General features: G+C 65.8%; 3 protein-coding genes across 6 annotated transcripts; 1 reads left to right on the top strand and 2 right to left on the bottom strand.

Moving 5' to 3' along the window:
• The first annotated feature begins 73 nt into the window (after positions 1-73).
• REC8 (REC8 meiotic recombination protein) lies at positions 74-6,154 on the top strand. 2 transcript variants are annotated; one of them, XM_084502092.1, is made up of 18 exons: positions 74-1,507; positions 1,594-1,662; positions 2,190-2,353; positions 2,797-2,872; positions 2,964-3,075; positions 3,597-3,642; positions 3,735-3,802; positions 3,912-3,990; positions 4,083-4,127; positions 4,258-4,298; positions 4,382-4,495; positions 4,704-4,770; positions 4,850-4,929; positions 5,039-5,087; positions 5,409-5,481; positions 5,560-5,658; positions 5,751-5,857; positions 5,945-6,154. In XM_084502092.1, the coding sequence occupies exons 1-18, from the start codon at positions 1,452-1,454 to the stop codon at positions 6,040-6,042; spliced, it is 1,443 nt and encodes a 480-aa protein (XP_084358218.1). In that variant the 5' UTR covers positions 74-1,451; the 3' UTR covers positions 6,043-6,154. The 2 variants fall into 2 exon arrangements, with proteins under 2 accessions (XP_084358218.1, XP_084358219.1); XM_084502093.1 differs by lacking the exon at positions 3,597-3,642 and having other exon boundaries at positions 74-1,662.
• Positions 6,053-19,028, bottom strand: IPO4 (importin 4). The gene is made up of 30 exons (XM_084502088.1): positions 18,950-19,028; positions 18,779-18,865; positions 18,242-18,321; positions 18,124-18,165; positions 17,823-17,946; positions 17,247-17,426; positions 16,486-16,551; positions 16,001-16,102; positions 15,832-15,915; positions 15,141-15,296; positions 14,753-14,806; positions 14,281-14,390; positions 13,711-13,819; positions 13,223-13,325; positions 12,788-12,889; positions 11,902-12,018; positions 11,572-11,683; positions 10,785-10,893; positions 10,182-10,294; positions 10,025-10,102; positions 9,756-9,813; positions 9,558-9,651; positions 9,012-9,166; positions 8,435-8,485; positions 8,231-8,347; positions 7,945-8,147; positions 7,409-7,526; positions 6,792-6,887; positions 6,639-6,708; positions 6,053-6,253 (listed from the first exon to the last, which is right to left on the bottom strand). Exons 1-30 carry the CDS (start codon positions 19,016-19,018, stop codon positions 6,087-6,089), a joined length of 3,126 nt encoding a protein of 1,041 aa, XP_084358214.1. The 5' UTR covers positions 19,019-19,028; the 3' UTR covers positions 6,053-6,086.
• A 263-nt stretch (positions 19,029-19,291) lies between these two features.
• On the bottom strand, positions 19,292-24,204 carry LOC311425977 (ubiquitin-like protein NEDD8). 3 transcript variants are annotated; one of them, XM_084502050.1, is made up of 13 exons: positions 24,080-24,204; positions 23,304-23,475; positions 22,642-22,752; positions 22,455-22,556; positions 21,991-22,101; positions 21,585-21,684; positions 21,448-21,502; positions 21,298-21,368; positions 21,145-21,200; positions 20,995-21,037; positions 19,985-20,032; positions 19,801-19,883; positions 19,292-19,546 (listed from the first exon to the last, which is right to left on the bottom strand). In XM_084502050.1, the coding sequence occupies exons 1-13, from the start codon at positions 24,097-24,099 to the stop codon at positions 19,364-19,366; spliced, it is 1,155 nt and encodes a 384-aa protein (XP_084358176.1). In that variant the 5' UTR covers positions 24,100-24,204; the 3' UTR covers positions 19,292-19,363. The 3 variants fall into 3 exon arrangements, with proteins under 3 accessions (XP_084358176.1, XP_084358177.1, XP_084358178.1); XM_084502051.1 differs by having other exon boundaries at positions 21,991-22,062; XM_084502052.1 differs by lacking the exons at positions 20,995-21,037; positions 21,145-21,200; positions 21,298-21,368; ... (5 more) ...; positions 23,304-23,475; positions 24,080-24,204 and adding an exon at positions 20,384-20,449.
• Between the last annotated feature and the right edge of the window lie 63 nt (positions 24,205-24,267).

Here is a 24,267-nt window from a genome sequence, read left to right as displayed (position 1 = left end):
CGCCCTCCCATTGGCTGCGCCGTCTCCGCGGCAACCGCCCCCACGTGAGGACGCGCGCTCCCATTGGCCGCGCTGTCTCTATGGGAACCCAGCTTCACGCCCATTGGCCGCCTTGTCGCCATTGGGTCCCGCCCCGCAGGCGCCGCGCTCTGATTGGCCGCGCCGTCCCCATGGCAACCGTCCCGCTGAGGCGCCGCGCGCTCCTATTGGCCGCCGCCTTTCCCGCCGCGCCGGGGAGAGGGGCGGGGTCAGCGCGCCGGCAGCTCCGCCGCTGATTGGCCGGCGGCGCTGAGGCGAGCCGCTCGCTGATTGGTCGCCGCGCCGGGTACAAAAGGGGGCGGCAGCGGGGCGCCCGCACAGCGCCGGCGGCGCCTCCCCGGAGCTGGATCCTTGCTGCTAATTGAGGCTCATTAAGGCTAATTGGGGCGAATTGGGGCAGGAGGCGGCAGTGCGGGGCTGAGCGAAGGGTTTTGGGGTGAAACCCGGCGCTTTTGGGCCACTTTTAGACTCTTTTTACCTCAGTTTTTAGCTCAATTCCCACTTCGTGGCCAAAAAAAGCAAATTAGGGGCGCCGGGTTTTGGGGCCGAAAGCGGCTTTTTGGCGAGTTTGGGGTTAAAAGCGGGGATTCGGGGCAGGACGCCTCAGCTGGGGGTGGTTTTGGGGTGAAAGAGACCGGATTCGGGGCAAAACTCCGCGGTTTTGGGGTGAAAAAGTTGGGTTTGGGGGCACAAATCCCGGATTCGGGGCAAAGCCTTGCGGTTTTTGAGGGGTTTGAGGAAAAAAGCCGGATTTGGGGGCAAAAAAAAAGGGAGTTCAGGGCAGAAATTGGGGTTTGGGGGCAGAACTGCTGGGTACAGGGCAAAAAGGAGGGGGTTGGGGCGGATTTGGGGTGAAAAGCGGCGGTTCTGGGCTAGAAAACTGGGTTTTGGGCGCTAAAACTCACGGTTTGGGGCTAAAAAGCCGGGTTTTAGGGCTAAAGACAGGGGTTTTGGGGCTAGAACTAGTGCTTTTGGGTGAAAAATCGGTGGTTTAGGGGAAGAAAAGACGGGTTTGGGGGCAAAATAGACGGGTTTGGGGGCGGTTTTTGGGGTGAAAAGCGGCGGTTTGGGGAAAAAACTCCCTTTTTGGGGTTAAAAACCCGGGTTTTGGGGCTCGAACTCGCGGTTTGGGGTGAAAAGCCGGCAGTTTGAGGGGAAAAAAAAACTGTTTGGGGTCAGAATTGGTGGGCTTAGGGCAAAACAGAGGGGTTTGGGGGCAGTTTTGGGGTGAAAAGCGGCGGATTTGGGCTAAAACCGCATCTTTTGAGGCTAAAACCGCCTCCTTTTGGGCTAAAACTTCGCTTTTTTTAGTCTTAAACTCCCGCTCTGCCCCCCGAGATCCTGCCGGGGCTCTTTTTCCGCCCCACACCCCCTTTTTTTTGGGTGAAAACCCTGCCTTTTCGGGTCCAGCCATGTTCTACCACCCCGAGGTCCTGCAGCGCCGCTCCGGCTGCTTCGGCACCATCTGGTAGGGGGCGGGGCCACGCCCCCCTTTTATAGCCGAGGCCACGCCCCCCACGGCGCTGACCACGCCCCCTGTGGCCCCGCCCCCAGGCTGGCGGCCACGTGCAGCTCGCGCCTGCTCCGCCGGGAGGCGCTGGCCGTGGACGTGCCCCGGACATGGTGGGGATTTGGGGGAAATTCGGGGGGATTTGGGAAAATCGGGGGGGTGGGGGGTGGGGTATGGGGGGAATTGGGGGGGGTAGGGGGGGTCTATGGGGGGTTATGGGGTGGGAATGGGGGTCTCTGGAGGGGGTATGGGGGGGTTATGGGGGTCTAGGGGGTCCTAAAGGGGGTTATGGGGGATAAGGGGGGGTCTATGGGGGAAATGGGGGGGTTTTGGGGGGTTATGGGGTGGGTGTGGGGTGGTTATGGGGGCTCTATGGGGCGCTATGGGGAGCTATGGGGTGGGTATGGGTGTCTATGGGGGGGTCTATGGGGCCCTATGGGGGGTCTATGGGGCGCTATGGGGGGTCTATGGGGCGCTATGGGGAGCTATGGGGTGGTTCTGGGGCTCTATGGGGCCCTATGGGGGTCTATGGGGCGCTGGGGGGGCTCTATGGGGCCCTCTGGGTCCCTCTAGGGCTCTATGGGCCCCCGGCCCCGCCCCTTCCCCGTGACCCCGCCCCTTCCCCTGGCCCCGCCCCCAGCGCGGCCCTGCTGTGCTTCGTGCTGGGCTCGGCCCCGCCCCCCGGCTCCCTGGCCCCGCCCCTCGTGCCCGGAGCCCCGCCCCCCCGCTGCTCCCTCTACCTGGCGGCCCTGCTGCAGCTCGGCCTGGCCAGGGTCTACGGGAGGCAGTGCCAGCACACCCAGGGTAGGGGGGGCTCTGGGGGGTTATGGGGGGGGATATGGGGGGTTATGGGGGGCTATAGGGGATTATTGGGGTTATGGGGGTGATATGGGGGGTTATTGGGGGGGTTATGGGGTTATTGGGGCTATGGGGGGTTATAGGGGGTCATAGGGGGCTATGGGGGGCTATGGGGGGGGATATGGGGTTATGGGGGGATATTGGGGGGCTATAGGGGGGTTATGGGGGGTTATAGGGGGTTATAGGGGGGTTATGGGGGGGATTATTGGGGTTATGGGGGGTCATAGGGGGTTATGGGGGGGGTCTATGGGGTTATTGGGGGCTATGGGGGTCACAGGGGGGTATTGGGGGGTCTGTGGGGTGGTTATGGGGCGCTATGGGGTGGTTATGGGGCGCTATGGGGTGTCTATGGGGCGCTATGGGGTCTCCATGGGGTCTCTGCCCCCCAGAGGAGGCCGCGCAGGTCCTGGAGCGCCTGAACCGGGTGCAGCCGCCCCCCAACATCGACCTCAGCCCCCCCCGGCGGTGAGACAGCGCCCGCCCCACGGCCTGCCCCATAACCTGCCCCATAGCCTGCCCCACAGCGCCCCATAACCGCCCCATAACCGCCCCCCAGCCCCCAGCTGCTGCCCGACGCCCGCGCCCTGATGGCGACGCTGGAGCTGGCCCCGGACCCCTTCTTTGGGGTCATGGCCCCCCCGCTGCCCAGCCCCACCGAGCTGATGGAGGTACCGCCCCATAGCTGCCCCATAGCGCCCCATAGATTACCCATAGCTGCCCCATAGCGACCCTGTAACTTCCCCATAGCGCCCCCTTGATTCCCCATAGCGCCCCATAGTGACCCCATAACTGCCCCTCAGCGCCCCATGGCTGCCCCATAGCGGCCCCATAGATTCTGTGTAGAGGCCCCATAGCTGCCCCATAGCGACCCACAGTGCCCCATAGATTCCCCATAGGAGTCCCATAGAGCCCCATAGACATCCCATAGCTACCCCATAGATTCCCTATAGAGGCCCCAGCCCCACAGATTCCCCATGGTGACCCCATAACTGCCCCATGGCTGCCCCAGACACCCCACATTGCCCCATAGCTGCCCCACAGCACCCCATAGTGACCCCACAGTGCCCCATAGATTACCCATAGCGGCCCTGTAGATTCCCCATGGTGACCCCATGGCTGCCCCATGGCTGCCCCATGGCTGCCCCATAGCCCCCCCAGCCGCCCCACACCGCCCCCCATCTCCCCCCAGCTCCCCCGCCTGGAGGAGCTGCCCCCGATGGAGCTGCCCCCTCCCGGTGAGTCCCAGCCCCACAAGTGTGGGGCAGGCGCTTGTGGGGCCACCCCACACCCTGCCCCACACCGCCCTGCCCCACATCCCGCCCCACAGCGCTGACGGTGTCCCCCGAGGTCATCACCCTGCGCGAGCCCGAGCTCCCCACGGTGCCGGTCTTGGAGGTGGGCGCCCCCCAAGTTATGGGGCACGCCGGGGGGCGGGGGGCTGCCCCACAAGTTATGGGGCGCGGGCGCTCGCCGTGGGGCTGCCCCATAGCGCTGTGGGGCGCAGGAGGAGCTGCCCGAGGTGACGCCGCGGGAGCTGCAGCTGCTGGTCGAGGTCGAGGTCGAGCCCGAGCTCCTGCCCACCGGTGAGGGCACTTATGGGGCGGGGGGGGCACTTATGGGGCAGGGGGAGGCCGCTTGGGGGGCTGAGCCCCACGGTGCCGCTGCTGCCCCACAGTGGAGGAGGTCGTGGAGGTCACGAAGGAGCCGACGCTGCCCCCCGGTGAGAGCTTGGGGGGCACTTGGGGGGCTGGGGGCTACCTGTGGGGCCACTTATGGGGCCGGGGACCACTTATGGGGCACGGGGCCACTTGTGGGGCAGCCCCTCACCCCGCCCCATGCCTGCCCCCCAGCTCCGCGCCCACCCGAGGAGCCCGGCGTGCTGCCGCCCAAGGTGAGTCTGTGGGGCTGGGGGGGTCGCTATGGGGCCGGGGGGCGCCGTGGGGCTGCCCCACTGACGGCTCGTGCCCCCCCCAGGTCCCCCGGCGCCGCCGCGCCCCACGGCTGCCCCACAGGGACCCCCAGCCCCAGCTCCCCCAGGCCGAGTTCCGGGCGCTGCTGCTGCAGCCCCACGCGCACTGCCAGCCCCTGGTGAGTGGGGGGCGGCCCCATAGATCTGGGATTTGGCCCCATGGATCCGTGGGGCTGCCCCATAGATCTGTGGGGCACTGCTTGTATCTATGGGGCACCCTCCTTGGTCTGTGGGGTGGTTCTGGGAATCTATGGGGCCACCCTGGGCTCTATGGGGCTGCCCCACAGATCTATGGGGCTGCCCCACACATCCGTGGGTCTCCCCCAGGTGATCCCGGAGCCCCCCCCCCTGCGCCGCCTTCCCCCAGCTGAGCTCTTCCAGACCCCAACCATCGGTGAGTGCCCCCCCAGTCCCCCCCCACTTATGGGGCGCTATGGGGCAGCCCCACAAGTGCCCCCCACTGTGCCCCACAGGGTGGCTGCCCCCCGAGCTGGGGGAGCTGTGGGGCCGCGGGGCCCACCCGGGCCCCATGGAGCTGCCCAGCGAGGTGGAGGTGAGGTTGTGGGGCAGAGGGGGCTGGTTGTGGGGCTGGGGGGTGGTTATGGGGCTGGGGGGTGGTTATGGGGCCAGGGGGGCCGTGCCCCACAGCTCCTGCCCCACAGGTGCCCCGCGAGGCGCTGGAGCCCAGCCTGCCGGTGCCGCTGTCCTCGGGTGAGACCCCGCTGTGGGGCGCTATGGGGCAGCTATGGGGTGGTGTGGGGTGATAGGGGGGCAGATGGGGTGGCTATGGGGCGGTTATGGGGCACTATGGGGTATATGTGGGGCGCTATGGGGTGGCTGTGGGGTGGCTATGGGGTTCTATGGGGCACTCTGGGTCCCTGTGGGTCCCTATGGGGCTGGCTATGGGGCACTGTAGGGTCTCTATGGGGCACTACGGGTGCCTTTGGGGTGGCTATGGGGCAGTTATGGGGCTCTATGGGGCACTGTGGGTCCCTATGGGGCGCTATGGGTCCCATGGCCCCGCCCCCCCAGAGGTGTCCCTGGAGACCATGGAGGAGGAGCCCCGCCCCTGGCCCCGCCCCCTGGCCCCGCCCGAGGAGCGGCGGTGAGTGACGAGGGGGGCGTGGCCAACGGGGGAGAGGGAGCGGTGGGCGTGGCCTCCGCTGACCACGCCCCCTCGCAGCCCGACGCTGGCCCCGCCCACCACGCCCATCGTGGAGGTCCCGGAGCTGCTGGAGGTGGCCCTGCCCCCGCCCCCCCTGGGCAGCCCCGCCCTGCGCAGGTCACGTGACAACAAGCCCCGCCCCCTCCCCGCCCCTCCCACCACGTGACCGCGTTGTGACGTCACCGCCCCTCTCCTCCAATCCCCCCCAGGCTGCTGCTGGAGGGGGCGGGGCGGCCGGAAGGGGCGGAGCTTCTGGGGCTCCTCCCCCCGGCCCCGCCCCGCGCGGCGGTGGCCCGCCTTTTCCGGGTGGCGCTGGGTGAGTGGGCGGGGCCGGGCCTCAAAGGGAGGGGGCGTGGCTTGTAGCAGGCCCCGCCCCCTGACGCTTGACCCCGCCCCCTGGCAGAGCTCTGCGCCGCCGGTTGGCTGCGGCTGGCCCAGCCCCGCCCCTTCGCGCCCATTGGGCTCCGCCCCGGGCCCCGCCCCCCGCCCGCGGAGGAATAGAGGAGGGGGCGTGGCCTCGGCGTGACTCCGCCCACTCCCGTCTTTTATTGGCCGCCGGCGGGCGATGACGTCTCGGAGGGGGCGGGGCCGAAGAGGGCGTGGCGCAGGCGGGCGGCGTCGGGGGGCGGGAGCTGCTCCAAGGCCCCGCCCACCAGCTCCGGGCTCCGCCCCCAGGCGTGGCGCAGCAGCGAGACCACGCCCACCTCCAGCTCTGGGGGCGGGGACACGGCGGGAGGACACGCCCACAACGGGGAGGCCACGCCCACCGCGACCCCGCCCCAGGGAGACCACACCCCCGTGGGGAAGCCCCGCCCCGTTTTAGGCTCCGCCCCCCGACCCTGCCCCATAGCTCCTGCCCCATGGATCCCACCCAGCCCCCAGCCCCACGGGTCCATCCCTGCCCCATAGATTCCGCCCCCCATAATCCCTATGGATCCTGCCCCACATGTTCCGCCCCACACATCCCTGCCCCATAGATCTGCACCCCATAGCCCCCAGCCCCATAGATCCCCCAGCCCCACATCCCCCAGCCCCACAACCACCCCCTGTGCCCCATAACCACCCCCAGCCCCCCCCCAGCCCCCCCTCCCCCCCACCTGCGGGCAGGGTCCCGGTGCCGACGAATCCGCGCAGGGCCCTGGGCAGCGCCCCCAGGAAGGGCTCCAGCTGCGGGGGGCGGGGACAGGGGTCAGAGGCCACGCCCCCTCCGCCTCCCGGCCCCGCCCCCTCCCCCTCGAGGCCCCGCCCACCTCCTCTCGGGGCAGCCCCAGCAGGAACTCGGCCACGGCCACGCCCTCCTCCTGCGCCTCGGCCAATGGCAGCGCCGGCAGCAGCAGCGACAGCGCCTGGGGGCGGGGCCAGGGGAGACCACGCCCCCCGTCGTTAGCCACGCCCCCTCCCGTTAACCCCGCCCCCTTCACACCCCCACACTGCCCCATGGCCCCGCCCACCGGCCCCTCCCACCCCCTAGGCCCCTCCCAGCACAACCGGCCACGCCCCCACTCATAACCACGCCCCCACCCATTTAACCACGCCCCCTCCTCACCCCCTCCCTCACCTTTAGGCCCCTCCCCTCCCCCTTTAGACCCTTCCCCAAGCCCCTCCCACTCCCTTTAGGCCACTCCTCCTTTATTTAAGCCCCTCCCCTTTCCCCTAACCCCTCCCCCTCCCTTTTTAACCCCTCCCCCTTCCCTCCCAAGCCCCTCCCCTCCCTCCTTAAGCCCCTCCCACCCCCTTTAAGCCCCTCCCTTTAAGCCCCTCCCACCCCCACAACCCCTCCCCCTTCCCCCCTCCCTCCCCCCCTCCCCCCTCCCGCCCTCCCCAGGCCCCTCCCCGTGAGGCCCCGCCCCCTTTAGGCCCCGCCCACCTGCCGTGCCGGTAGCCCCGCCCCGTGCCTGGCCAGGGCCCCGCAGGCGTTGTCCCGGGCCCTGCCCGGCCCCTCCCTGCCCAGCGCCTCCCGCACGGCCGCCAGCCCCGGCCACGCCCCCAGCGCGTCAAGGAAAAAGGGGCGGGGCCGAAGGGTTGCCAGGCGACGGGGGCGGGGCCTGAGCGGTTGCTAAGCGACAGGGGAGGGGCTTGAGGGTGTTGCTAGGGAACGGGGGGGAGGGAGGGGCGCTAGGACCCAGGGGGTGGGAGGGGGAGGGGGCGTGGCCTCACTATGGGTTGCTAGGCAACGGGGGGCGTGGCCAGGGAGGGCCATTAGAGCACGGGGGGTTGCTGGGGAACGGGGGGGTGTGGCCAGGAGAGCCGTTAATGGTTGCTAGGCAACAGGGGGCGTGTCCTCCTCCCTGGCAGGGGTTGCTAGGCAACTGGGGGCACCCACCCCTCCCGCCCCGCCCCTCCCACCCGTTGCCATGGATACGGGCTGTGCCCCGCCCCCTCCCTTCCTGTTGCCATGGATACGGGCTGTGCCCCGCCCCGTTGGCGGCCAGGCGGCCCAGGCTGCAGAGGGCGTTGCCGCGCACCTCGGGGTGGGGGTCGCGGGCGGCGGCCGCCAGGGCGGGGCCGAGGCGGGGCAGCAGGGCCGAGGCCACGCCCCCCGCCAGGGCCCCGCCCACCTCGCCCAGCATGGCGGCCGCCCAGGAGCGCTGCGGGAGGTCCCCGCGCTGCCCAAAGAAAGGGGGCGGGGTCAGGGCGGTGACGTCACCAGGCCCCGCCCACCCCCCGAACCCCGATCACGTGACCTCACCAGGCAGGCCAGCATGGGGGGCAGGGCGGCGGCGAAGGCCACGCCCCCTCCGGCCCCGCCCGCCAGCGCCGCCAGCCCCTCCCCCGCCAGCTCCCGCAGCTCCGCCGCCGCCTCCACCTATGGGAAGGCCACTTCCGGGTCACGTGACCGCCCCCCGGCCACCTGGCCCCGCCCCCCACCCCCCCGAGGCCCCGCCCACGTCACCTGCTCCTCCCCCTCCTCCTCCTCCTCCGCGCCCGGCTGCAGGCAGGCGATCTGCGGGGCGGAAAGCGGCAGGAATTGGCCCAAAATGCCCCAAAAATGGGCTACGCACCTCCCACGAGCCCCGCCCCATCCCCTAAGCCCCGCCCCCAGCCTCAAACCACGCCCCTTGCCCTCCTAAACCCCGCCCCTTGGCTCTAAACCCCGCCCCCAGCCTCAAACCCCGCCCCTTGGCTCTAAACCCCACCCCCAGCCTTTAAACCCTGCCCCCTCCCTTTAAACCACGCCCCATTTACATTTAAACCACGCCCCCTTGGTCTAAGCCCCGCCCCCAGCTCAAAACCCCACCCCCTGCTTCCCCAACCCCACCCCTTTCCCTTTAAACCACGCCCATTTTTTATTAAACCCCACCCCTTCCACCCAAGCCCCGCCCACCAACCCCCAAACCCCTCCCCTTCCTCTAAACCACGCCCCTTTCCCCTTTAAATCCCAGTCCTTGTCCCTAAGCCCCGCCCACCAAGCCCAAACCCCGCCCCCAGCCCTCAAACTCCGCCCCCCGTCTCCCAGGCCCCGCCCCCACCTTCCCGGCGATGACGTCAGCCAGCAGGCAGCCAATGGCGGGCAGCAGCTCGGGCGGGGGGGCGGAGCCAAGGGCCCGGCCCAGCCCCCCCAGCGCCCCCCGCGCCGGCCCCGCCCCCGGCTCCTCCCTCACCGCCCGCGTCAGCGCCTGCAGGGCTGGGGGGACCCAAAAGCGCCGCAATTAGACCCAAAAACCGGCCCGAGACACACGGAGCCGTCCTGGAGAGCCCGAAATGGACGGGAATGGACCCAAATCCACACAAAGTGACCCCAAACGGCCCCAAATCCACCCAAAATGACCCCAAATCACCCAAAATTGTTCCCAAATGGCCCCAAATCTCGCCAAAATGACCCAAAACAGCCCCAAACCCACCCAAAATGACCCAAATCCACCCCAAATCCACTCTGTGATGCAAATTGCCCCAAATTCACCCAAAATAGCCCCAAATTTTGCACCCCAAATGGCCCCAAATCCCCCCAAAATCTCCCCCAAACCCCGAAACCGCCCCAAACAGCCCCAAAACAGGGGCAGGGGGCGGGGCCTCACCTTCCTTGGGGGCGTGGCCTCGCGCTCGCCCCGCCCCCAGGCAGAGGCTGCCCAGGGCCTGGTAGGCGGCGGCGCGGACGTCGGCCAATGGGAACTGAGGGGGGGCGATGACGTCATCAGGGGGGGCGGTGACGTCATCGCTAGGGCGTGACGTCATCGCCCCGGGTCTGACGTCACGGAAAGGGGGCGGGGCCTCACCGCCAGCAGCCCCATCACCGCCTCCAGGCTGGGGTCCAGGTAGGGCAGGAAGGCGGCGCTGGGAAACCAGTACGGACCAGTAAGGACCAGTATGGACCAGTACGGCCCCAGGGGCTTCCCAGTATGGACCAGTCAGCCCCCAGTCCCCTCCCAGTCCCTCCCAATCCCCTCCCAGTCCCTCCCAGTATCCCCCAGTCCCTCCCAGTCCCCCCCAGTCCCTCCCAGTCCCCCCCAGTCCCTCCCAGTCCCTCCCAGTATCCCCCAGTTACCCGCTGTGCTCCGCGATCTCCCCCAGGGCCTCGCAGGCGTCCTCCACCTCAGCCGCGTAGGCTCCGCCCACCTCCACCCTGGGGGCGTGGCCAGTGAGGATGGAGGGCGTGGCCAATCGAGGCCACACCCCCTCCGCACCTAGCCCCGCCCCCTCACTCGATTAGCTCCTCCTCCTCCTCGCTGCTGACGTCATCGTCCATTGGCTCCGCCCCCTCCTCGTCGTCATCGTCATCAAACAGCAGGAACGAATCAGGAGCCTCCGAGGCCGCCTGGGCGGGGCCAGAGGAAGGCCACGCCCCTGTCAGCAGGCCACGCCCCCCCGATGCCATTTTGGGGAGGGAGAAGGGGCAGAAAAGGAGCAATAAAAGGGCCAAAAACGGCGATTTTGGGGGTTTTGGGGGGGTTTTGGGGGTTTCGAGGCCCCCCCCAGAGGATTTTGGGGGGTTTTAAGGCCCCTCCCAAATAAATTTTAGGGGTTTCAAGGCCCCCCCGGACATTGTGGGGGGGGTTTCAGGAGTTTTAGGTGGTTTTAAGGCCCCCCCCGGTTGGGATTTGGTGGTTTCAAGGCCCCCCCAATGTCCGTTTTGTGGGTTTCAAGGCCCCCCAAGGCACATTTTGGGGGTTTCAAGGCCCCCCCAATACATTTTTTGGGGTCCCCACCCCCCCCGGCCACACTTTTGGGGTCCTGGGCAGGTTTTTGGGTGTTTTTGGGTGTTTTTGGGTGTTTTTGGGTGTTTTTGGGTGTTTTTGGGGACTCACCGGGGGGGGCGGCCGGCGCAGGGCCCCCAGCAGGAGGGGGAGGAGGGGGGGCAGCAGCAGCCCCGCCCCCTCCCCCAGCGCCTCGGCCACGGCCGCTGCCAGCGAGAACCTGGGGGCGGGGCCAGAGGGGGCGTGGTCACAGGGGGGCGTGGTCGGGGGCGGGGCCAAAGGGGGCGGGCTCAAGGGGGTGGGGTTAAATAGGTTGGGGGAAGGGGGTGGGGTTAAAGGGGGCGGGGTTAAAGAGGGCGTGGTCGAGGGGCAGAGCTAAAGTGGGTGTGGTCAAGTGGGCGTGGCCAAAGGGGGCGGGGTAAGGGGAGGGGAAGGGGGGGGAAAGGGGGATTTGGGGGGTTTTGGGGGTGGGTTTGGGGCATTTTGGGGTCTTTTTGGGTACCTGGGAACAACTGGGGGTGTCAGGGTGGGATTTTGGGGTGAATTTGGGGGATTTTGGGTACCTGTGGGCTAACTGTGAGTATCAGAGGGGCATTTTGGGGTGTTTTGGGACCATTTCGGGGTGCTTTGGGGCCATTTTGGGGCCCTTTTTAGGGCATTTTGGGTACCTGGGCACAACCAGGGGTGTTGGAGGGATATTTTGGGGTGAATTTAGGGGATTTTGGGTACCTGGGGGCTAATTGTGAGTATCAGAGGGCCATTTGGGGGGTGTTTGGGGGGTGTTTGGGGCCATTTTGGGGCCATTTGGGGCCATTTTGGGGCCTTTGTGGTACCTGAGTGTAACCGGGGGTGTCGGGGTGGGATTTTGGGGTGAATCTGGGGGATTTTGGGCACTCACAGCACGCGGCGCCCCTCGGGCTCGTCCTCCTCCTGCGCCAGCCTCAGCGCCAGCTCCAGCCCCGGCAGCAGCCCCGGCCCCGCCACCGCCCCCCCCAGCGCCCCCAAAACCTCTGGGGGGGCACGGGGGGGTCAGGGGGCCCCAAAAAGAGAGGAATTCACCCCAAAACCTCCCCCGGAACCCCCCCGAGTCCCTCGATCCCGCCCCAAAATGCTGGGGGGCCACCAAACCCCGATACGGCCCCAAATCCCATTGACCCCCCCCCCATTTTGGGGCTCCCCCACCCCCCCCAAAGACCCCAAACCCGCGTTTTTTCACCCCAAAACTCACCCAGGGCCTGCAGGGTCAGGGCGCGGCCGGGGGGGTCCCGGGGGGGCTGCAGGAGGGGGCTCAGCGCCGCCAGGATGCGACCCCCGTGGGGCTGCAACAGGGGACCCGCCGCCCCCGCTGGGGTACGGGGTCAGGTACAGGGGCAGGGGGGATTTGGGGTCACGGGGGGGATTTGGGGTCACGGGGGGGGATTTGGGGTCACGGGGGGGATTTGGGGTCACGGGGGGGGATTTGGGGTCCTGGGAAGGGATTTGGGGCCATTTTGCGCCATTTTAGGGCATTTCGGGGAGACTTTTGGCCATTTTGGGGCCATTTCGGGCCATTTCGGGGCATTTTGGGTGGATTTGGGGCCATTTGGGGCATATTTGGGACCATCTTTGACCATTCTGGGGCCATTTCAGGGTACTTGGGGCCACATGGGGTTGATTTGGGGTTGATTGGGGGCCATTTTGGGGCCATTTTTGGCCATTTGGTGCCATTTCGGGGGTACTTGGGGTCATTTGGGGTTGATTTGGGGCCATTTTGGGGCACTCAGGGCCACATGGGGTGGATTTTGGGGCAATTTCAGGGTATTTGGGGCCATTTGAGGTTGATTTGGGTGTACTTGGGGCCATTTAGGGCCATATTTGACCAATTCAGGACCATTTGGGGTCATTTTGGGCAGATTTGGGGCCATTTTGGGGTATTTTGGGGCATTTGGGGCCATTTGGGATTGATTTTGGGGCAATTTCAGGGCATTTTGGGTCCATCTGGGGTTGATTTGGGTGTACTCGGGGCCATTTTTGACCATTTCGGGGCCATTTTGGGGCCATTTTTCACCATTTTGGGCTCCTCGGGGCCGGGCGGGGTGGATTTTGGGTCAATTCCGGGGCGTTTTGGGGCTCACCCAGCGTGTGCAGGGCGCTGAGCGCCAGCTCGGTGCGGGGGGGTCCCAGCGCCCCCAGCAGCGCCCCCAGCAGCGGCTCCAGCAGCGGCTCCAGCCCCTCGCCTGGGGGGGGGGGGGCAAAAATTGGGGGACCCCTCCTCAGGGGAGACCCCCCCGACCCCAAAGACCCCCCCCAATATTTGGGGACACCCCCCCAGAACTCCCCTCCCCCCCCAGGAGTTCCCCCTCCCCCCATTTATTTAGGGACCCCCCCAATATTTTGGGGACCCCCCCAATAAATTTAAGACCCCCCCCTTATATTTGGGGACCCCCCCCAATTTTGGGGACCCCCCCCTAATATTTTAGGGACCCCCACACTTATTTAGGGACCCCCCAAATATTTAGGGACCCCCCCCAATATTTTGGGGACCCTTCCAATTTGGGGCCCCCCCCCACCTGCGCTCTCCACCAGTGCCTCCAGTACAAACCAGCTCCGGGGCCCCCCCAGTGCCGCCAGCGCCCCCGGCAGCGCCTCCAGGGCCAGCGCCCCCGCCTCGGGCTGCACCAGTACAGACCAGTATGAACCAGTACGAACCAGTATGAACCAATACAAAACAGTACGGCCCAGTATAAACCAGTATGAACCAGTATGGGCCGCCCACTCCCCCCCAGAGCCCCTCCTGGGCCATCCAGTAAAAATTAGAGCCCTCCCAGTATGGCCCAGTATGGACTAGGAGCCTCCCAGTAGCTCCCAGTACATCCCATTCTATCCCCAAGCCTTCCCAGTGCATCCCAGTATGGCGTGGGACCCTCCCAGTATGGACCAGGCCCCTCCCAGTGCCTCCCAGTATGGACCAGTGCCCCCCCAGCCCCTCCCAGTCCCTCCAAGCCCCCTCCCAGTTCCCTCCCAGTGCCCCCCCGGCCCCTCCCAGTGCTCCCAGTACCTGCAGGCACTCGTCCAGGCTCCGCAGGGCGCAGGCGGCCGCCCCCCGCACCATCCCCTCGGGGTCCCCCAGGCCCCCCCGCAGCGCCCCCAGCACCGGGGACAGGTACCTGGGGGGGAAATGGGGTCAGACCCCCCAAAAAAACCCAAATCCACCCCAAAATGACCCAAATCCCCATAAAAATGCCCCAAATCACCTTAAAAAGACCCCAAACCTCCCCAAAATCCTATTAAAGCACCCCAAATTGACCCAAATCCCACTAAAATGCCCCAAATCTCCCCCCAAATCCCTCCCCAAATCCCACCAAAAGCCCCAAATACCCCCAAAATGCCCCAAATTCCCCCAGAAGACCCCAAACCTCCCCAAAATCCCATTAAAACACCCCAAATTGCCCCAAATCTCCTCAAATTGCCCCAAATCTCTCCCCAAATCTCCCCCTAAATCCCATTAAACCACCCCAAAATGCCCCAAATCCCCCCAGAACGCCCCAAAACCGCCCGAAATCACCCCAAAACCCCTCCGTTTCCCCTTTTTGCCCAAAACCGCCGTTTTTCGCCCCAAAGCACTCACCTCCTGCGCAGGACCCCCCCGCAGCCGTCGCCGAGCGCCCCCAGCCCCAGCAGCCCCCCCTTGCGCTCCCAGGCCCGGGGGCTCCTCAGCGCCGGCTCCAGCAGCGGCACCTGCGGGACCACCCCCCCTTAACCAAAACCTGGCTTTTTCACCCCAAAACGCAGCGCCCGGAAACGAAACCCTCCCCGTTCAGAACCGAAACCCCAAGTTTTAACCGGAAAATCCGGGTTTTTAACCAAAAAGCCCACATTTTTTACCCAAAGATCTCGTATTTTAACCACAAACCCCACATTTTTAACCTAAAACACCATATTTTTAACCCAAAACCCACTATTTACACCCAAAACCACACATTTTTACCCCAAAACCCCATTTCTTTGCCCCCTAACCCCAAGTTTTTGCCCCAAATCCCCTTTTTTCAACGCCCCCAGACACAAAATCCCCATTTTTTGCCTCAAAAATGCATCCTCACCAGCTCCTTCAGCAGCTTCTCGGGGGGCAGCCCCTGCGCCAGCGCGTTCAGCACCTGCAGGACCCCAAAATCGGCCAAATTCACCCCAAAACGAAGACGGGGGGAAAAGACCCCAAAACGGGGTAAAAAAACCCAAAAGGCTAAAACCCCTAAAACGAGCAAACCCCCCAAAACAACTCAAACGCCCAAAACCGATAAACCCCACAAAACAACTAAAACCCCCCAAAATGACCCAAAACCCCCAAAATTAACAAACCCCCAAAAAACCCCAAAACCAACCCAAAACGCCCTAAAACCCCACCCCCCCTGAAACTCCCCTATCCCCTTAACCCCCCCCACCCCCTCCCATCTCCAAAAGCCCCAGAAAGGCCAGAATTTGCCCCAAAACCTGGGCGGCCGCGTGGCGAGGGCTGGGCCCCCCCTGGGAGCCTTCGTCCCCCCCCGGCTCCTCCTCATCCTCGGGGTCCGGGCGCTGGGGGGGGGCGCAGAGGGGGCCCAGGAGCCCCCCCAGGAGCACCCCCAGCAGCCCCCCCCGCAGCAGGGCCTGGGAACCAGTACGGACCAGTAAGAACCAGTACAAACCAGTATAAAACAGTATAAACCATTAAGAACCAGTATAAACCACTACAAACCAGTACAAACCCGTACAAACCAGTATAAACTAGTATAAGGCAAACCAGTATAAATCGCTATAAAACAGTATAAACCAGTAAGAACCAGTACGAACCAGTAAGAACCAATAAAAACCAGTACAAAACTGTGTAAACCACTATAAACCAGTACAAACCAGTATGAACCAGTATAAACCAGTATGGACCAGTACAGAGTGATAAAAGGGGACCCTACCCCACTGGGACCCCCCCCCGGGTCGCACAAGGGTGGCCCGCTCCCCTCCCAGTGCCTCCCAGTATAAACCAGTAAGCTCCCAGTAACCGCCCAGTATCCCCCAGTCCCCCCCAGTCCCCCCCAGTCCCTCCCAGTTCCCCCAAACCCCTCCCAGTATATCCCAGTAACCCCCAATACCCCTCCCAGTCCCCCCCAGTCCCTCCCAGTATATCCCAGTCCCTCCCAGTACGCACGCGGGGCCGCTGCTGGGCGAGGAATCCGAGGGTCGCCAGCGCCCGAGCCCTGAGGGCGTGGCCTCGCGCCGAGTCCCCGCCCACCTGCCAGAAGGGGGCGTGGCTTAGCGGCCCCGCCCACTCGAGCCACGCCCCCTCTCCCCTAAGCCCCGCCCCCTCCGGGGGTCACCTGCAGGCAGAGGTCGAGCAGGGGGCGGAGGTCAAAGGTCACGGCCCCGGGGGCGGCCGCCAGGAGCTCGTCCAGGACCTCCAGGGCGTCGGCACCACGCTCCTGGGGGGGATCAATTAATTAGGGGGCGATTAATTAATTGGGGGGGAGGGTGATTAATTGGGGGGGGTAATTAGTTCACGGGGGCCTCGAAACCGGTGTTTTGGGGGAAGAAAAGGGTGGGGGGGGCCTTGAAACTGACATAAATGGCGGTATTTGCACCCAAAATGGGGATATCGGACCATAAAATGGTGATTTTTACCCCAAAATCGTGGTATTTAGCCCCAAAACAACGCAGGGAACCTCGAAAACCCCAAAAATGCCCCAAAATCACCCTAAAAAATAAGCAGAGGGGAGCAAAATTTATGGGGAGCCTCGAAACCACCGAAAAGGCCCCAAAATGTGCATTTTTGCCCCAAATTGGTGTTTTTCACCCCAAAACTCACCTCATCGGCGTTGATCAGAGTGCGCAGGGCCCTCAGGATGTCGGGGACCAGCGACCGCAGCAGCTCCTGGGGGGGATTTTGGGGCAAAAAAGTCACTTTTTTGTTAAATTAGAAAAGTTTTTTGGAGTGTTCAAAAAAATACTCATTTTACCCCATAAAGTACTATTTAAAACCCCAAAACTCACAAATTTGGGTTATTTTGAGTCCCCTATTACAGAAAACCTGAAACCGTTTTCACGGGGATCCTCGAAACCGCCTTTTTGGGGCAAAAACCAGCATTTTTGTGCCAAGAGCGGCCTCAAAACTGCCGTTTTGTTGTCCCCAGGACAACTTTGGGGCTAAAAAAGGCCGGTTTGGGAAACCTGGGGGGCCCTGAAACCACCAAAACCTTGTCGGGGAGACCCCAAAACCACAATAACTTTATAGGGGGAACCCTGAAACTGCCATAATTCTACAGGGGGGACCCTGAAACCGCCACAATTTTATAGGGGGGACCCCGAAACCACCAAAATATTATAGGGGGAGCCCCGAAACCCCCATAAATTTATAGGGGACACCCCAAAACACCGATAACTTTATAGGGGGGGACCCGAAACCGCCATAATATTACAGGGGGAGCCTTGAAACCACCATAATTCTATAGAGGAAGCCCCAAAACTGCCAAAACTTTATAGGGGGAGCCCTGAAACTGCCAGAACTTCATACAGGGGACCCCGAAACCCCCGTAACTTTTTTGGGGGGGCCCCGAAACCGCCACTCACCGTGTGGGCGTCCCCCAGCGTGGCCGCCAGCCCCCCCAGGGCGCGCAGGGCGTAGGCGAGGGTGCTGGGGGGCGCCCTGGGCTCCAGCCCCCCCCGGCACAGCGCGGCCAGGGCGGGGCCGTGGGGGGCCAGCGCCGGGGGGGCGTCCTCCAGCGCCGCGCTCAGCACCAGCAGGGACACCTGGGGGCGGGGGGGGCCTTGAAACCGACATTTGGGACCCCCCCACACCCAAAACCCCTTGAAACCGGCCCCTCCCGAGTCGTTATGGGGGAAAATTGGGGGAAATTGGGGGGTGGGGAGCCTTGAAACCATCCTTTATGGTGGAAATAAGGGAAATGGGATCGGGGGAGCCTTGAAACTGACATTTGGGGACCTCCCCTCCCAAAAAAAACTCTACTAATCACCCTCTCCCATCTCATTTTGGGCTAAATTGGGGGAAAATGGGGAGTGGGGAGCCTCGAAACCGCCATTTACCCACCTCCCTCCCCCAAACTCCCTAGAAACCGCCCCTCCCGCCCAGTTTTGGGGTAAATTTGGGGGAAAACGGGTTTTTGGGGGTCCCGAAACCGCCCTTACCTCCTTCCGCCGGGGGTCGCGGGCCGCCCCCTGCACCCAGGCCCCCAGGGGTCCCCAGGAGCCGACCCCCCCCCGGCGCAGCACCAGGGCCGCCAGCTGGGCCAGCGCCACCACCACCGCATGCCTGGGGGGGGGGCAAGGGGGGGCCTTGAAACCACCGCGGATTTCGCAGGGGAGCCCCAAAACCCCCAAAATTTGGAGTGGGGTCCCCTGAAACCGCTGTGGGTTTCAGTGGGAGCCCCGAAACCGCCCAAATTTTTAGGGTGGGGTCCTCGAAACCGCCACCAGCGCCTGTACTCACTCTGTCTCCCGCTCCAAGGCTTCGGCCAATAGGGTGGGGAGCCTGAAATTTGGGAGGGGCGTGGCTTAGGGTTGGCCCCGCCCCCTCTGCCATGTAGCCCCACCCACCTGGCACCCACCTCTGTCGCAGGTCGGGGTCCAGGCGCCGCCAACGCCCCAAAAGTCGACGGCGGAGCAGCACCGCGGCCAGCTGCCGGACCTGGGGGGGCCCCGAAACCGACAAAATTTAGGTGGAGAGGCCCCGAAACCCCCAAATTTGGGTGGGCAGCCCCAAAAAACAGTGAAATTTGGACAGGGGAGGCCTGAAAATTGATGCGGGGGCACTGGGGGGGCCTCGAAACTGATCTACAGGGATTTGGGGGGCCTTGAAACTGACATTTAAGATCTTGGGTGTCCTGAAACTGACACGTGGGGACTCGGGGGGCCTCGAAACCGCCACGTGGTGATGGGGGGGCCCCGAAACCGCCGTGTGGGCACCTGGGGGGGGCTCAGAACTGACATATAAAGACCTGGGGGGCCTGGAAACCGACATTTAGGACCTTGGGGGTCCTGAAACCGCCATGCAGGGACTCGGGGGACCTCGAAACCGCCACGTGGTGATGGGGGGGCCCCGAAACCGCCATTTATGCCCCTGGGGGGCCTGGAAACCGCCTCACCTGCGGGCGGGGGGCGCTGCCCAGGAGCTCCCCGAGCCCGGCCGGGGCCCGGGGGTCGGCGAAGGCCTCGCGGAGGCGCGCGGTGGCCTAAAAGGGGGGGGGGGGGGTTAGGACACGTGACCCGTCACGTGGCGCGTCACGTGGCCGGTCACGCGGCCCCGCGGCCGGTACCCGTCGGATGCCGTCGCTGTCGGGCTCCAGCAGCGCCTCCAGCAGCGCCTCCAGCTCGGGCGCCGCCATCTTGGGGAAGGGCGGAAGCAGGGGGCGGCTTCCGGCGGATGCGGCCGCTCTGGGCGGAGCGGCTCCGAGGTCTTAAAGGGGCGATGCCGGGAGCGAGCGGCACTTAAAAGGGCGATGGCGCCGCGGGGGGCCCGCACCGGTTCTTAAGGCGGCAACAGCGAGTGGGGCCCACCCCAACCCTTAAAAGGGCAACGCTCACTCTAACCTAATTCCCTCCCCACCCTAAAGCCCCGCCCCTTTAACCCCGCCCCCAATGACGTCACTACGCAGAGCTATGACATCATCAAGACACTTTATTACATCACCAACCGGGGGCAGAGGGAGTGGAGGGGAGAGGAGGGGACGTCAGAGGGGGCGGGGGCAGGAGGAGGAGCTCCCCCCCTCCCCCCGCGGGGAGTGGCGGGGGGGCGGGGCTTGTGCCGGGCCCCGCCCCCTCACCGCCGGGCCCTGCCCCCACGTAGGGCGAGGACAAGATGGAGGACGGAGCCCCCCTGGATCTTGTAGTCGGCCGCCGTCTTCTCGTCGTTCCTGGGGGGGCGTGGCCACACCATTAAGCCCCTCCCCTTGGTGCCACGCCCCTTTAGGCCCCTCCCCCTTAGCCACACCCCTTGGTTAAGCCCCACCCCCACCAATCATCCCCTTGAAGCCCCTCCCACCCACCATTAGCCCCTCCCAGCAGGGGCCACACCCACTCAGTTGGCCCCGCCCCCTTGTGGCAACGCCCCCGTTGTGACCACGCCCCCCCCGTGTGACCACGCCCCCCTTTAGGCCCCGCCCCTCACATCTGTTTGCCGCTGTAGATGAGGCGCTGCTGCTGGGGGGGGATCCCTTCCTTCTCCTCCACGCGCTCCTTGATGCGCTCCACCTGCCCCGGGGGGGTTATTATGGGATGGCATCGGAATGGGCGGGGCCTCCGGAGGCCACGCCCCCTCAGCCAACAAGCCCCGCCCCAAGGAGGCTCCCTACCTTGTCGGTGGGCTCGATGTCGATCTCGATTTCCTTCCCGGTCAGCGTCTGCCACGGGGGGAGGGGCTTAGCTGGGCCACGCCCACTTTGGCTACGCCCCTCCCGCTTTAGCCACGCCCCCCACACAAAACCACGCCCCCTCCACAAGACCCTAGTCAGCGTCTGCTAAGTGGGGGAGGAGCTTAGCGAGGCCACGCCCACTTTAGCCACGCCCACACACAAAGCCACGCCCCCCTCCCTTCAGCCCAGCCCCCTCCACCAGGCCCCAACCCCCTCCCCCCGCTCCCCTCCCCCCCCAATCCCACAATGCCCCGCTCCCCCCGCCCCCCAGCCCCTCCCCCGCCCCCTCCATCCCATAATAACCCCCCCTCCGCCCCTCCCCCCCCCTTCCCCCCGCACCTTGACTTTGATCAGCATCGTGCCCCGCGCCCGCCGCCGGCAAGCCCCGCCCCCCGGAACCGGAAACAGAACGCCGTTCCCACCAGGCCCCGCCCCCCACCCTCTCAGCACAAAATGGCCCCCGCCCCCCACGCGCAAGGGACGCTGGGAGTTGTAGTTCCTCCCGAGCCCCGCCCCTTTCTGCCGGCAGCCGCACAAAATGGCGGCCGCCCCGCGCGCGGGGGATGCTGGGAGTTGTAGTCCAGGCTCCGCCCCCCGCGGAACGAACCATTACCCAGCCGCACGGGGGGGGTTAAACATTTTTAACTCCATTTTAACGCGAAAAACGCGGATTTGGCCACTCGTCCTTAAAGGTGGAGGCTTCCTACCCCCCCCCCACGCTCCCATTGGTGCCCTGCCGCGGTTCTCATCGCTGATTGGCTGATTATAGCCCTCCCCTCCCCCCCCCCCAACAACAGTTGGTACGGCTCGGCTCACAATCTGGCAGCCCGTCATCCCGTATAGCTCACTATTTGGCAGCATGCATTAATTAGCCCAGTGGGGCGTTAATTAAGGGGGGGGGTTAATTAGGGTGGGGGTTGTTAATTAGGGCAGAGCTCGTTAGCACCGACCTGTCAGGAGCACAGCGCGGCGTGGGAAGGGCAGGAAGCGGGCCTGGAGGCGGGAACAGCAAGGGGGAGGGGCCGTTAATTAGCCACGCCCCCTAATTACCCCTCCTATGCTAATTAACCCCGCTAATTAACCCTAATTAACGGCCCCACCTTCCTGCGGGGCACCTCCTCTGGCTCTGAGTCGCTGCTGACGTCACCGAAGAATGCTAAAGGGGGGGAGGGGGTGGGGTCAGCGAGGCCACGCCCCCTTTGTGGGGCCACGCCCCTTTTCTGAGGCCCCGCCCCCTTCCCCCCCCCACTCACCCAATGGCCTCGCACGGCGGGGGAGGAGTCTGCGGAGGCCGGGGCGGGGCTTGGTGGGCCTGGAAGCGGAGCTAAACAAAAGGGGGCGTGGTCAGCGAGGGGCGTTGTACCAGGGGGCGGGGCTGAAGGAAAGGGGGCGTGGCCACTCACCCGGGGGGGGGGCTCGTTTGGTTACCACTCTGCTGCAGGGGGCGGGGCAACGAGGCTGGGGGGCGGGGCTTAGCATCAACAGAGGGGGCGGGGCTTGTGGGTTTAGGCCCCTCCGCCTCCCGCTAAGCCCCGCCTACCGCGGTGGGCGTGGCCCACGTCCTCCAGGTATCGGTGGAGGATTGGCAGCTCCCGGGGGCAGGGCCCAGGCTCTGATTGGCTCCACACCGCTTCCTGTAACTGGAGGGAGCGGGGCTTAGAGGGGGGGAGTGGCAAAACGTGACCACGCCCCCTTTAACCACACCGTTAGGGCACGCCCCCTACCCCACACCAGGGCTTTCCCCTCTCCCCCACCCCCACCCCCTTTTAGCCCCGCCCCCTTTTAACCACGCCCCCTTTAGACCAAAGGGGCATGGCCAGTCGCTGGTCACGCCCCCAGCCATCAAGCCCCGCCCACAAGCCACTCGCACCGCTAAGCCCCGCCCCTTCCCCCTCCCAGCCAGGCCCCGCCCCCTCTAGGCCCCGCCCCCTTTAGGCCCCGCCCACCTGGGTGACGTCAGGGGCGGGCAGGGCGCTCTCGATGCGCAGCAGGAACTCGTGGAAGAGGCTCTCCAGCGCCTGCAGGAACGGCTCCCCGTACTCACTGCCCGCCGTGTCCTGCGGGGACTGGGATGAACTGGGAGGGACTGGGAGCGGCTGGGAGGGGACTGGGGGCAACTGGGAAGCGCAACTTTGGAACTGGGAAGCACGAGGAGGCACTGGGGAGCCCCTGGGAGGCATCACGGCCATACTGGTAAGCACTGGGCTCTACTGGGAGGTTCCAGGGCCATACTGGAACACCCCAGGCCCTACTGGGAGACCCCAGAACCCAACTGGGAGGCTCTGGGCCCTACTTGGAGGCCCCAGAACCCTACTGGCAGACCCCAGGACCCAACTGGAAGACCCCAGGACCCTATCAGGAGACCCCAGGACCCCACTGGGAGGCACTGGTCCGTACTGGGAGCACCTACCTGCAGGTAGGCCGCCCGCCGCTGGCCGTCCCCCAGCAGCTCCAGCACCAGCTGCCGGAAACTCTCCTGCGCCCCCTCCACCAGCGCCACATCCTGGGGGCTCTGGGGGCGCACGGGGGGGTCAGGGGGGGACGCGGGGACGTCCCCGACCCCCCCCGGGACCCCCCCGGGTCCCCCCCGTGCCCACCGGCTGGCCGTGAGCCGCCAGCGCCGCGCCGTCGCCCTCGGGGAAGAAGGAGTCGACGGCGTCCAGGATGCGGCCGTCCGGCTGCGCCTCCTGCAGCATCCGCACCACCACCTGTGGGGGCAAAGATGGCCGCCGGGGGGTAAAAGGGGCAACCGGGGGGTGAAAGGGGCAACGGGGGGGCAAATTGGGCAACCAGGGGGGAGACTGGGGGGAAACTGGGCAATGGGAAGGGAGAATGGGCAATGAGGAAGAGGACGGCCATTGAGGGAAGATGGCCGCCAGGGGCACAAGATGGCCGCCAAGGGGGTAAGATGGCCGCCGGGGGGTAAAATGGCTACCCAGGGGGTAAAGGGGCTAGCAAGGGGGTAAAATGGGCAAAAACAGGGGAAATTGGGCAACGGGAAGGGAAAACGGGCAACGAGGAAGAAGATGGCGGCCATGGAGGAAGATGGCTGCCAAGGGGACAAGATGGCCGGGTCTGGTGGGGGATGATGGGAAGGGCAGCGGCCATCTTGTGGGGCTCAAGGGATGATGGGAAGGGGGTCAGCCATCTTGTGAGGGATGATGGGAAGGGTGTCGGCCATCTTGTGAGGGATGATGGGGAGGGCGTCGGCCATCTTGTGGAGCCCAGGGGGTGCTGGGAAGGGGGGCGTGGTACTCACGGCTGCCTTCAGGCCCAGGCACAGGCGGGCCCCATGCCGGAAGTGGAGGGCTCCCGGCGCCGCCCTTCCCACGGCCTCCAGCACCCGCAGCACCCGCGGGAACTGCGCCAGGCTCCGCCCCCGCACCACGTGCCACGCCCCCGCCAGCGCCAGCCGCAGGGACAGCCAGGGGCTGGGGGGCGGGGTCAGCGCGGGGACACGCCCACCGCCTGGAAGCCCCGCCCACCTGCCCATATATGGCGCTGCCCCAGCCCCGTGGGCCTGAATGCTGCCTCAGGGCCCCGCCCACTCTCTTGTGGCCCCGCCCACTCCCCCATGCCCCCGCCCAGCACCTCCTAGCCCCGCCCCCTTGCCTTATAGCCCCGCCTGCCGCTCCATAACCCCGCCCACCACCCCATGGCCCCGCCCACCGCCCCAAAGCCCCGCCCAATTCCCTTAAAAACCCCACCCACCGTCTCAAAGTTCCGCCCACCAACCCCATAACCCCGCCCACCACCCCATAGCCCCTCCCACTACCCCACAGCCCCGCCCACCGCCCCTCCCACCGCCCCTCCCACCGCCATATTTGGCCCGAACCCCCCACCTCAAGCCCCGCCCCCAGCTCCCAGACCCCGCCCCCAACTCCGAGGCCACGCCCTCACCCCAAGCCACGCCCCTACCCAGTCGACCCCGCCCCCGCCCCGTCTCCCCGCAGCCCCGCCCCCTTTCCCCTCCCCCCACCCCAAACCCGGAAGCCCTGCCCCCCGCGAAGCCCCGCCCCCTCCCCACGCGCACACCTGTCGTCACTGGCCGCCATGGCCCCGCCCTCTCGGCTGCGTCACTTCCGGCGGGGCGGGCTCCGCGCGGGGGCTGCGGCGGCGCCGGTTCCCCAACGGCCGCCACGTGCGCCCGGCGCCGGATCCGGAAGTGACGTTCGCGCGACGCGGCCCCGCCCCCCCAGCCCCCGCGCGCCTTTGTGACGTCA

The sequence above is a fragment of the Aythya ferina genome (assembly GCF_964211825.1).
Source record: "Aythya ferina genome assembly, chromosome: 36".
In the NCBI taxonomy this organism is placed as follows: Eukaryota; Metazoa; Chordata; class Aves; order Anseriformes; family Anatidae; genus Aythya; species Aythya ferina.
Note: the sequence above shows the minus strand (reverse complement) of the source record. Positions and strands in the feature narration are given on the sequence as shown.

What these genes read in the sequence shown, in the direction of transcription:
- REC8 (XM_084502092.1), top strand. Translation starts at nt 1,452, where the DNA reads ATGTTCTACCACCCCGAGGTCCTGCAGCGCCGCTCCGGCTGCTTCGGC. An exon ending in CCGGCGTGCTGCCGCCCAAG is followed by an intron (nt 4,299 to 4,381) that starts GTGAGTCTGTGG and finishes TGCCCCCCCCAG; the next exon opens with GTCCCCCGGCGCCGCCGCGC. An exon ending in GCCCCGCCCGAGGAGCGGCG is followed by an intron (nt 5,482 to 5,559) that starts GTGAGTGACGAG and finishes GCCCCCTCGCAG; the next exon opens with CCCGACGCTGGCCCCGCCCA.
- IPO4 (XM_084502088.1), bottom strand. Translation starts at nt 19,018, where the DNA reads ATGGCGGCGCCCGAGCTGGAGGCGCTGCTGGAGGCGCTGCTGGAGCCC. An exon ending in GACCCCGACCTGCGACAGAG is followed by an intron (nt 18,166 to 18,241) that starts GTGGGTGCCAGG and finishes CCCAAATTTCAG; the next exon opens with GCTCCCCACCCTATTGGCCG. An exon ending in CTCGCCACGCGGCCGCCCAG is followed by an intron (nt 14,807 to 15,140) that starts GTTTTGGGGCAA and finishes GGGGTCCTGCAG; the next exon opens with GTGCTGAACGCGCTGGCGCA.
- LOC311425977 (XM_084502050.1), bottom strand. Translation starts at nt 24,099, where the DNA reads ATGGCGGCCAGTGACGACAG. An exon ending in GCCTGGGCCTGAAGGCAGCC is followed by an intron (nt 22,753 to 23,303) that starts GTGAGTACCACG and finishes TTGCCCCCACAG; the next exon opens with GTGGTGGTGCGGATGCTGCA. An exon ending in CCGCCCCTGACGTCACCCAG is followed by an intron (nt 21,685 to 21,990) that starts GTGGGCGGGGCC and finishes CGCTCCCTCCAG; the next exon opens with TTACAGGAAGCGGTGTGGAG.